At 39.6% G+C, this 12,039-nt stretch overlaps 1 protein-coding gene across 8 annotated transcripts in view; it reads left to right on the top strand.

The window, feature by feature from the left end:
- KAT2B (lysine acetyltransferase 2B) overlaps positions 1–12,039 on the top strand; it is a 115,546-nt gene that overhangs the window by 80,878 nt on the left and 22,629 nt on the right. For all 8 annotated transcript variants that reach the window (XR_014020968.1, XR_014020969.1, XM_081285326.1 and 5 more), the window contains exons 8-11: positions 2,875–3,000; positions 5,541–5,677; positions 8,546–8,754; positions 9,764–9,890. Coding sequence is in view for 6 of the 8 variants with exons in the window: in XM_081285326.1 (XP_081141452.1) it covers positions 2,875–3,000; positions 5,541–5,677; positions 8,546–8,754; positions 9,764–9,890 (599 nt within the window). In the remaining 2 variants the exon portion in view is untranslated. The remainder of the gene's footprint in view (positions 1–2,874; positions 3,001–5,540; positions 5,678–8,545; positions 8,755–9,763; positions 9,891–12,039) is intronic.

Here is a 12,039-nt window from a genome sequence, read left to right as displayed (position 1 = left end):
GCGGGTTCCCCAGCCCTAGGCCAAAGCAGCTCCGGTAGCCAGAGCCCGGCCGCTCCAAGCTCTCCGAGCTCGGTGCATGCTCTGCTAGGAGCAGGCTCAAAGACGCAGACCCCGTGTATTCCCCAGCCCTGGGGCAAAACTGTTCAGGGGGTCAGAACCCAGCCCCTTCGAGCTCGATGCATGCTCCATGAGGAGCTGGCTTCAATACGCAGTCTCCGCGGGTTCCCCAGCCCTGGGCCAAAGCAGCTGCGGGAACCAGAACCCGGCCGCTCAGAGCTCGGTGCATGCTTTGCTAGGAGCGAGCCCCAAGGAGCATTCTCCACAGGTTCTCTAGCCCTGAGCCTGAGCGATCTGTCTGCGAGACGCAGGCAAATGCCAGCCTGAAATCACCTGTTCCGTAGCTGAATGAGCTGAGATCAGTAGAAAACAGGGATGATTCCATCAGCTCTCCAAGATGGTGGCCGCTGTCCTCCTCTGTGGTCCGACCGGTGTTGAGAACCGAACTGGACCACTTCTCTCCTCCGTCTCAAAGCCAGAACTCAGCACTAAGCACGGCCATTACGCCGCTGGCAGGAGCCCCCAGAATCCGCATCGCTGCACCCCCGCTCCGGCACCTCGCCGCTTCCCAGCCGCGCTGCAGACTCCAGCCGCAGGGCGATCCGCCGATCGTGCGGAGAAATCGCCCGGGCCCCTGTAGCCGAACCTCGCGCGATGGAAATCCCTCTACTAGATTCTGGAGCACCTCAATTTCGCTGGAATTTCCCAACAAGACAGCCTTCAGCTGTTGCACCTCGTCTTTCTCCCGCACAGTGACGCGGCCCACGGGGGTGATGCACTCCCTTCGCCGCCATCTTCCATTCTCTGCTCAAGTTCTGACCACATGTTATCTGTCAGAGAACAGGATGAAGAAAGCCGAGGTTCTTTGACTCAGTGAGAATTTTGTGTTTAATTCTGTGGCTAAGGTCGTCCCCAGTTGAGTGGGATTATACACTTTTTAGTATACAGTCCCTTTAGTATTACATGAAGCTGTCAGCAGCATAGTGCTGTAATTGCAGTGTGTTCTTTTTAGGGGAAAGATGAGTATGATCATTTACCTAATTGGCATGTCTGTGCACGGATGCAACTATAATAAATGACATTTGTAATGATGGCTCTGAAGTTTTGCAAGACACTTAAGATGTCCTATGAATCATTAGAGCTTCCTCTTGGTATAGAGTCACTGCAGGGTACTTTGAAATTCAGATGGCCTGTATGCTGGAAGAAGAAACATAACAGCCTATATATTAGTTAGCTCTCTGTTGTGTGAGAAAATACCTGAGAAAAACAACTTAAAGGAGGAAAGATGTATGTTGGCTCAGTGTTTTAGAGGTTTGAGTCCATGGTCAGTTGGCTTCATTGCTTTGGGTCCGAGGCAAGGCAGAACATCAGGGTGACAGGGCATGAAGAGGAAAACTGCTCATTTCACGGCAGCTAGGAAGGAGAAGGGAGAGACAGGAGAAGACATAACTTTCAAGGACATGCCCCCAGTGACCCACCTCCTCCAACCAGGTTCTACTTGCAAGTTCTACCACCTCCCAATGGCTCATTCAATTGTGCATCGTTGAGGCTCAAGTCTTTACCACATAAACCTCTGGGGAATATTTCTGACCTAAACTGTTACAGTTTGGTATTTCAGTGTATTCTGATTTTTTTTGGGGGGGGATATGGGGGCTATTTGTGTTGCCCAGTCTGACCTCAAACCCTTAGGCTCAAGCCATCTTCTTACCTCAGCCTTCCCAATAGCTGGGACTTCAAGTGCATACCACTACCCCTGGTTTTATTTTGATTTGTTGAATATCAATTACTATTCAGTTAGAAGTAGGTGGGGTTGGGCTCACTATTGCTTGGTTTCCTTATTCCATCACTTTCTTGATTGATGAGAATGTTGTTGTCTGCACAAAGAGCTCTGACTGCATTAAAAGTTGGGTGAACTTTCTTTCTGGGTATCTGATCTGCCATCCTATGACCAGTGTCACTGAGAATGTCTATACCCCTCATTATTTTTCACCTTTTCAGCTATGGATAAGCAGCACAGCTAGCAAAGGAGCATCCTCTTTGTACAATAGCAAAACAAACATACACCAACAGCAAAACTTGTTTAGAAATACTTTCAAATTTACAGAAGAGTTACAAGAATAGGATAAAGATGGTCTAGATTCACCAGTTATGAACATTTTTCTATATTTTCTTTATTGTCATCTAATCTGTAGACTCTCTTCAGTTTTGTCTCTTGTCGTAACAATATAGTATATAGCAACTTTCTCATCACCTCAGGAAACTTGTGATTGCCAACTTGTACCATGGTTGCTTGCATTGGGTTTGATCGCTTGGTGAAGTTGGTGTCCGCTGGCTTTCTCCATCATAGCATCCCCACTTTTCCTTTTGTAATTGAAAAATACTTTTGTGAGGAGGTACTCTAGACTTATGCAAATATTCTGTCTTCATCAAAATTATACTCATAAAGTTTAGTCTACGTACATGATCTTTCCTGAATGAGTTATTGTATGATGGCTGCCAAATGGTGATTTTTTTTTTTTAAATTTTAAACTACCTTCCATCAGTCTTTCCTTATTTATTTGTTGGCATTTGTATAGAAGAACTTTGCTTCCTTGTCATTCATTCATTCATGTGTTTCAATATGGATTCAGAAACTTATTTTATTCAATGAGTTATACTAATACTGTCTTTATTATCTTGATGTCCATGTTTTTTATTTTAAAAATGACTTTTATTGTGAGGTATTTGGTAATAATAGAATGGTCTTTTATTGTCTTGGTTTCTTGTTGCCTGAAAAGAATAGTCATTTAATACCTTCTTTTTCTTTTGTTGGGGCAGTTATCAATCCACCTCCTGTGGCCGGGACAGTTTCATACAATTCAAACTCATCTTCTCTTGAGCAGCCAAATGGAGGGAGCACCAGTCCTGCTTGCAAAGCCTCTTCTGGGCTTGAGGCAAACCCAGGTAAGCTCTTCAGAGGAGATGAGAGGGCTGTGACTTGCCCTAGGCGCTCCAATGTCTGCAGAGCACCAAAAGTTAAAAAAAAAAACAAAAAACACCCAATTACAAATTGTGCATGACCAGATTTTAATGTCTGGAAATCACTTTGGTTTAGGATTTGGACTGTGTTTGTAGGTTATTGCTATGTACTAAACTAATCCAGAATACAGTCTTAAGATCTGTAATGACTAATTAGCGTAGCTCACTCATTTGGGTGTATTGTCTGGTAGTTGGCAGAGCTTAGCTAGTCTCAGGATCTTGGTGAGGTGGACTTAAAAGTCTATTCGTTGACTGGGGCCTGTGTTCTGGGCTTTACTTGGCTATAGCAATTACATGAGAGAAACTCTGTTCTGTATATCTCTCATCATCCTTCTGGGACCTTGGGCTGTGCAGAAATGTCCTTTTTGTGACAGTGGCAGAAGCACCAGGGAGCAAGAAAACATATGCAGTGTCTTGAAGCCTTGACTTGGAACTGTTACTCCATCACTTCTGCCTCATTTTGTCATTGAAAGCAAGTCACATATTTGAATTCAGAGTCAAAGGGGTAGAGAAAGGGAGAAATGTTGCCTATTCTTTTTGTTGGAAAAGCTGCAGTCACATGGCAAAGCATGTGGTTGATAGCAGGGTAAAGAATTTGGTCATTAAAGTAATCTGCCACATGGGGACAAGCATCTTTTAATCGTAGAAATATTTTACAATCATAGAATTTTTATTTTTATTTTATTTTATTTTTTGTGGCACTATAGGGTTGAACTTCAGGCTTCTAGTGCTTTCCTAGCATGCTATATCCTCTGAGGTATATCCCCAGCCACATAGAATGTTTTAAGGGTTCCTTTCTGTCCACAGATTGGACTTAAAATTGTCTATTCAAACAAATTATGGATAGGATTAAACTTTGAAATAAAAGAAGTGCTAGGAAAAGGGAGAGAAGAGGATCTTATATGAAGTATATTTAGCATGTATGCTGTTGTCTCTACCAATGAGTTGGAATGCAGCTGAAATGTTTTCTTATAATTATACTGTCAGTCTTTCAGATTTCAGCCACGACAGGTGTAAACCTCATCTACAAAACATATAGTTTGCAACATTTCCCTTGGTCACTCATAGAATTTGAAGATTTATTGGTCAGATATCTGAAAATATTCTTATCTCTAAAAACAGCAATGTAAGAGTTATATACAGCTATTTAGTAAGTAATATATAATATGGAAGCATCTTCTGTAGACCAGAACTTGGTATCACTCTGTTCCTTTTTAACTAAAGAGAGTGAAAACACTATGTGGCAGTGTGCTTGATGGGGTTCACATCTGAGGAATAAATTAGATTCAAACATGTAAAAGTTGAAAAAAATTAATTTTAAAAATGAATACATTTTATGAAAGTAAAAACCTGGAAAAACAAAACTTGACCATCATAAGGGGAAAAAGTGATTATGTAGTCTCCTGGAAAGTGGAAAAATGTTCTCTCTGCTTTTGCATGGCCTTCCCAGCATGTGACATGTTAATTGCACCTACATTATAGGCCAGGGGCACTTTGTGAGGTTTTAAGGCCCCCTCCTCCCACCAATAAAAAGCCAGGTATATGGCACACGTTTGTAATCCCAGCAATTTGGGATGCTGAGGTAGGAGGATCACAAGTTCGAGGCTAGCCTGGGTAACTTAGTGAGACCTTGTCTCTAAAAAAATAAAATAAAATAATAAAAAGTTCAATGGTATTCCCCAGCCCCACCCCTGGTCCAAAGTGCAGAAATGGGAAAAAGTTAATTATAAAGTCAGTCATTTTATAATGAAAAAAATAAATTATTTGTCTAGAAGAAAACAATTCATATACCATATGTGTATTTATATACATACTCGTAGGCTTGAGTATGTGTATTTCTCCTTGAGCTACAAGAAGAAATAATAGTTTAAAGTTTCAATACACAACCCTGAGTAATTCATCAATGAAGCAGGCAAATGTATCAATAAAGATGTAGAAGCCTTAAAAACATGATCAACATGCTTAAGCTAATGGATGTTAGAGATCATTACTCCTCAGAATTGGAAAATTCATATTCTTTCCATGAAGACGCTGCACATTTATTTTCAAAAAATTGGTTTTATTTTAGGCCATAAAACGGCTGTCAAACTTTTTTTTTTTTTTGTATTTTGGTGTCATGGACCCTATCCTCTTACTACAAAGAGACTATATTAGGATTACTAACCAATAATGACTAGAACATCCCTTTATATTTTGCAAATGAAGAAACATTTGCTTTAATAACTCATAGATCAAGTTAAAAATTATCATAGCAAATAGGAAATATTCCAGATGGATCAGGGTTGGAAATCACTGTGACCTGCTCCCTTTTTTCCTACTCCTTCTGCCACCTTTTCTCCTGATGAAGTGAGAGTCGACCTCCACATCCATCAACGTTATTAGAACATTAGTTGGATAGTTGGCATATATTTTCTGTTTTATGTTTAAAACCACCCGTTGTTTGTCTTTTATTGTGATTATCATAGGAGAAAAGAGGAAAATGAATGACTCTCACGTTCTGGAGGAGGCCAAGAGACCCCGAGTTATGGGGGATATTCCTATGGAATTGATCAATGAGGTCATGTCTACCATCACAGACCCTGCAGCGATGCTTGGACCAGAGGTCAGCAGGGTAAACTGGGCAGCCAGCTGACAGACCCCCTATGGTCTCCTGGCCACTCCAGCTCTCAGAAATGGGGGTGGCAATGCTTAGAGTTCACATGCCACCCTAGTCTGCATTCGAGCTAGTGGTCACGGTGGGGAGGGTAGCAATTGCTGATCAAAAGGTGACCAATTCTCCTTGATGAATATCACATCCCAGGGCCACATACCAGTAATTTCACATAGTTGAGAAAGTTTTGTCTTGAAGAATTTCACACCCTCATAAATGTTGCAAAAATCCTGCAATAAAAATCCATAGCCCTTGGTCTAAATTCAGCAGTGTGTTAACATTACACCGCATCTGACTTTCCTGTCTCTCCTTTTCTCTCTTCTGTGAATCATTTAGAACCACTTTAGACTTAAAAAACAATGTTGTAATACTTAACCCCTAACTGTTTTTGCTTGTATTTCATGAGAATAAGACTAACACAGGGCTGGTAAACTACAACTTATGAGCCAGGTGTGGCCCACTTATTTTTTAGAAATATCTATGGCTGGTTGGCCATACAACAACAGATTTGATAATTAAAAAAGGGGATATGTGGCTCACAAAACATAAAATATTTGTATCTAGTCCTTTACTGAGACGTTTGTTGACCCCTGGCCTAGGGTACAACCCATACCCCAGTTCTCCATTCATCTAAATTTCATCCTTCTATTGTTGAGGGATCAGTTAGGGATTATGCATTGCATCTAGTTGTTATGACTTCATTCTTTAGTCTCCTTTAATCTAAAACAATTCTTCAGCTTTTTGTCTTTTGCAATGTTGACATTGTTGATTAGTCTTGGTCAATTGCTTTGCACAATGTCCCTCTCTTTGGGTTTGTCTGATTGTTAACCAGTGGTTTGATTGATTCAAGCAAAGCATTTTTGATAAAAGTATTGCTGTCTTTTCATTGCTTTGCACCCCAGGGGCGGGGTGACTTAAGAGATTTTTTATACTGCTTCCAAGAAATGAAAAGATGGCTTGGACATCATTTTATAAACAATTTTATGGCTTTTTAGTGTGCCTCTGGTAAATTCAAGTATTAATTTTTACTTTGCTGTATTCCTTGGGTATTTGCTTTATGGTATTGAGGATAATTCGAAAAACTGGAATATCAGAGTAAAAAGATCTCATCATAAAATTACTCCTTCCATTTTCTTCTAGAGATTCAGTCTGTGGAGACTTAAAAAACTCTAGTTCCTTTTCTATACTTGTATTTTAGAGTATTAGTAACTTCACAGATTAGCTTAGGTTTTTTTTTTTTTTTTTCCAGCTATGAAGTGGGGATTCAGTCAACCATTTCAGAATTTATTGTGTGGATTTAGTATTATACCAGAGCTGGCTTGTACTGGCATGAAAAAGAGAATTGTTAAATTTTCAGGAGTTTTGTTAAGCTGGTTATTAAACATCTTAGTAGCTTGAAAGTGGCTCTAGTAGCACCTGGTTACCTGGACAGCCAGCTGTAGGCTAATGAAATGAGCAAGTGATGCCAGTTAGGACTTTTCTTCCCTGAAGAGCTGTTGAACATTTGCCTGCATACCACCTGGTGAGTTATGTAAGATGGGAACACACAGTGCAAGCAAAGGTTGTACTGCCAGCTGTGGTTAGTGTGGTTCAACACATACTCCTCTGGGAAGAAAACTGTCCTCCAAAAAGAGATGCAAGAATGTAAGTGTGACTGCCGCTTTTGGGCCTATTCTGAGAATTTTGAGATATGTTATTTCAAGAGTCTTTAAAACTCAGCTGAATGAGATTCCTTAGGGGTTGGCAAACTATAGTTCAGAGGCCAAATCTAATCTTTTTTTTTTTTTCAAGTAAAAATTTATTGGCACACTATTACACCTGTTCTTATATTCTATAACTGGCTTTTTTTTTTTTTTTCGGTGGGGGGTGTCCTGGGGACTGTACCTGCTTTCGCACTTCAGTAGCAGTTGAGTAGTAAAGACAGAAGATACCCTATGACTCAAAGTGTCTAAAATATTTTCTATCTAGCCCTTTATAGAAAATTTTGCTGATACCTAATTTTATACCAAATACCACCCTTATATATACTCACCCTTATATATGTACTCAGCTTTCTTACAGTACAATCTTTACCAAACTTTTCTGTCTTCCTAACTCGTGGTGTGTATGTGTATATGTATGTGCATGTGCATGCATATGTATGTTTTCTCACCTGTGCATGTGTTTAGGACCCTGAAAAATCACAAATATGTATCTTAACAGAATAAAGAAGAGAAGAACTTTTTTTGTTTGTTTGTTTTTTGGTATAGTACTAGGGATTGAAACCAGAGCCTTGCCTATGCTAGGCAAGCACTTTTTATAATTTATAATTTTTTAAAATATTTTATTTATTCTTTTAGTTTTCGGCGGACACAACATCTTTATTTGTATGTGGTGCTGAGGATCGAACCCGGGCCGCACGCATGCCAGGCGAGCGCGCTACCGCTTGAGCCACATCCCCAGCCCCAATTTATAATTTTTTTATAATCTTTTTTAGAGAGAGAGAATCTTTTTTTTTTTTTTGTAGATGGACACAACACAATGCCTTTATTTTTATGTGGTGCTGAGCATCCAACCTGGGTGCTAGGCAAGTGCTCTACCGCTGAGCCACAATCCCAGCCCAAGCACTTTTTAATCTCTGACTCAGTGTCTAACTCCTTTTTGTTTTAAGTTCTCCCATCTGGCCTCAAACTTGGGATCCTCCTGTCTCAACCTCCTAAGTAGCTGGGATTACGGGTGTGCTCCATTACACCTAGCTTAGAAGACAAGTTTTGATATGTTCCAGCTTCACTATCTTATGACAATAACTCTTTTTTTTTCCCCCTGCCTCTTGCATCTCAGACCAATTTTTTGTCAGCACATTCGGCTAGGGACGAGGCAGCAAGGCTGGAAGAACGGAGAGGTGTAATCGAGTTTCATGTGATCGGCAATTCCCTGAACCAGAAACCAAATAAGAAGATCCTGATGTGGCTGGTTGGCCTACAGAATGTGTTCTCCCATCAGCTGCCCCGAATGCCAAAAGAATACATCACACGGCTTGTCTTTGACCCGTAAGCTGAGCTTTGCTCTTTCTTTTTCTTTAATTCCTTTTAAAGTGAAAGAGTAGTTCCTCTTAGATAGTGAAAGTCAGCCCTTACCACCCACTGAATCCTCTTGCCTCATGTCACACTGTGGGTATAGGTTACATCAAGTTAATCTTCACATCGAAAAGCACTATGATTAATTTTTCAACAATGTATAAATGTTAACAATAATGGAGCTTTATATTTTAAATTGCTGGCGACTATCCTGTGCTTCATTCATTTTAGCAGTGAGAGAATATACACAATAAGAGGTCGCCTTTATTTTTTCATCATCAAAGCATTTTGGTTTTGTTGATTTAAGTGGGTTCCATTGTTGCCAAGGTCAGCGAAAACTGGGAAAATTATTGGTATATAAGACAGATTAACTTTGAAAATCCATTGCTTTAACACACACACACACACACACACTCACACTCACACACTTCTCTAATTGGATGTGTTCTAGTACATATAGCCCAACAGCCCATATGAATTATAATATATACATGTGACAGTTCAGAGTGATGCTTTACAGAGAAGGTCTGATAAATTCTGTATACAGAGTTTCACCAATTGGATGTGTGGATTTTGTGTTTTTTTCCATAATGTTTCTGTAATGTTTTTTGAGTAAGAACAAATCCTTCAGAAATACATGCCATGTTTGGGCATGACATGAGCATTCCCTGACCCCCCACGGTGGGTCCCCTGGGAATTGGGTGCATCAGTTTCAGAGCACCTTCACACATTCTCTGTTTTCCATTTGTAGACTTCACACACTTCTTAGGTGAGTTGCCTCTGGTACTGAGGGGAACTCTGAAGTTTCGTGCTCTAAAAAGTCTAGGTGGAAGGATGGTCTAGTGAAGATAGTGGCTAGATGAAGGAAGTTCCCATAGAAACTCAAGGCGAGAACCCCCTTCTTGGTTATTAAAGAATGCCTCAAAAAGTATATTCCTATTACCAAGATAGGTAAAACTTTGACATAATCTTATTCTTTCAGGAAACACAAAACCCTTGCTTTAATTAAAGATGGCCGTGTTATTGGTGGTATCTGTTTCCGTATGTTCCCATCCCAAGGATTCACAGAGATTGTTTTCTGTGCTGTAACCTCAAATGAGCAAGTCAAGGTAAGGGAAACCCAAGGTCTTAGAAGAAAAGCAGAATGTTGGTCTTCTCACTAAAGCTGTGGAGCTTGGGAGGAGCTTTCTGTGCCATGGCCAGAGAAGGTTCAAAATGAAGTTCAGGACTTTTTGTGAAGAGTCCATTCACTGTGAGTGTATGTGTATGGGTATATGTGTGAGGAGAGCAAACTGTTCCATTTACCAACAAGTAGGGTTGTTCAAGGCTTTGTTGGACCTTGGGCCAAAGCACACTGCACAACCCAGTATTCAACTTAAGTGTAGCCTATAGCAAATGAAGAGAGGTGTTTGAAAGCAAATTTCAATGTTTATTATTAACTTGACACACAACACGCACATGCCTGTGTGTATGTGCATACCCACACCTGTCAGTGCTGAAACACCAGAAAGGATGTGGTTTATCTGGATTAGGAAAACGATTTAAGCGGCTTATGCCTGAGAAAAATTCGTATGCCCTTTCCCCCAAAGGGGACAAGGACTAAAGAGATTCTAATACAGGAAGTCATGAAAAACTTGAGTACAGTATTCCTATTCATGTAGGGTTTGGAATGTTTTTGTTTTTGTTTCCCCCTAATTGTTTTGAGCATAGATTATCTCTTCCCTGGGAACTCTGGCTGTGATTTATTGGTATTGTGGTTGGTCTGGTCAGAATGAACTAGATTCCCTTTGGGCAGGCACAAAGAGCTCTCCTCTGGACCCTATCATGTGCGGCTCTGCTGTTCTTAGGAAAAAGGAAATCAGAAAATGTATCCTTAGAAGATTATTCAGTTGGTATTTAGGAAGCCCTAAAGAATATCATGGAAAACTATGGTGGTAGTGGAGAGATAAACAGCTCATATTTAGATAATTGCCAAGAAAACTTATTAGAAAGTCTCCAGTAATATTATCCAACAGAAGCATAACGCAACCTGCAGATAGAAGCTATATATGTGTTTTAAGATAGTCTAGTGACTACATTTATAAAAAAGCAAGTGGAAACGGGTGAGATTAGTTTTTAAAACATTTTATTTTGCTTAGCATTGAATATCATGAATAATTGTTGAGACTATTTATATTATTTGACTTATATTAAGTCCTTGAAATCCAGTGTATGTTTTACTCTCCTCTCAGCTTGACCTAGTCACATATCAGGTGCTCAGGAGGCACATGTGGGGAGCGGTTCACAGATTTCATATGCAGATCTAGGGACATCCATTTCCAAAAACCAAAAATAAATCACTAGAAGGAATCATTCTTTGGTTGAGGGTTACAGTCACTTGTTGGTGCTTTTGCTTTTATTAACAGGTTTACTCTCTAGTTACAGTGCCAATTATAGTTGCTGTGATGTATCTAATCTCATGAAGCTCAAGTGGAGCCTTTTGTCTTTGACTCCTAGTGCTAAGCATCAAAGGGCAAATGCGATTTGACTGTCTTAACATTCATCATTCTGACTGGGGAAGGTGAAGTCCTAAATGTGCTGGAAATTGTTCTCTGGTGATTATTCAAGGAATTCTGACAACACTTCTTTGGATGGCATTACTGCTATCTTTATCATTTTTACCCTTTGTCAAAATGAGAAGTGTTCAAATATCCATATATTTCCAAATGTCTAGAGTTTAGGACCTTACTTAAAAGAAAAATTTGACTTCCATAGAGATAAGACCTAAAAAATATGCTTTTGGTTTTCCATTTCAGAAAGGTTGCATAATTTTTGTCTTTAAAGATAGCTATTTCTTGTTTGAAAAGGTTGATTAAGGTTGACTTGGACACACTTTTAGGAAGATACCAGAGGAAAACTGAAGTTATTTAATATGAATTGGATGCTTTGTCATATTACTTCCCAGAAGGACAATTTATTTTTTTCCCCTCTAAACCATGTAATTTTCTAAAGACTTAAAGGAAAGTAGCCAAACATCACAAACTCAATAAAAAGAACTAGAGGGGGAAAAAAAAACAAAAAGAAAAGAAAACAAAACAAAACAAACAAACAAAGAATCACTTGAATGACTTGTAAGTGCAGTTTTAGAAAATGATTAGTTTTTCAAAACTGAATGGAATAGATGAATAAAATTTCCCTCTCTATATATGAAAAAACATTAGGGACTTGCTTTTTAGTAGGAATAGGAATGGGAGAAGCAGTTCTTTCATTTGTTTTCTG

Source organism: Spermophilus citellus (genome assembly GCF_964194105.1).
Source record: "Spermophilus citellus genome assembly, chromosome: 3".
NCBI lineage: Eukaryota > Metazoa > Chordata > Mammalia > Rodentia > Sciuridae > Spermophilus > Spermophilus citellus.
The sequence above is the reverse complement of the archived record's forward strand: the minus strand, read 5'-3'. Positions and strand labels throughout refer to the sequence as shown.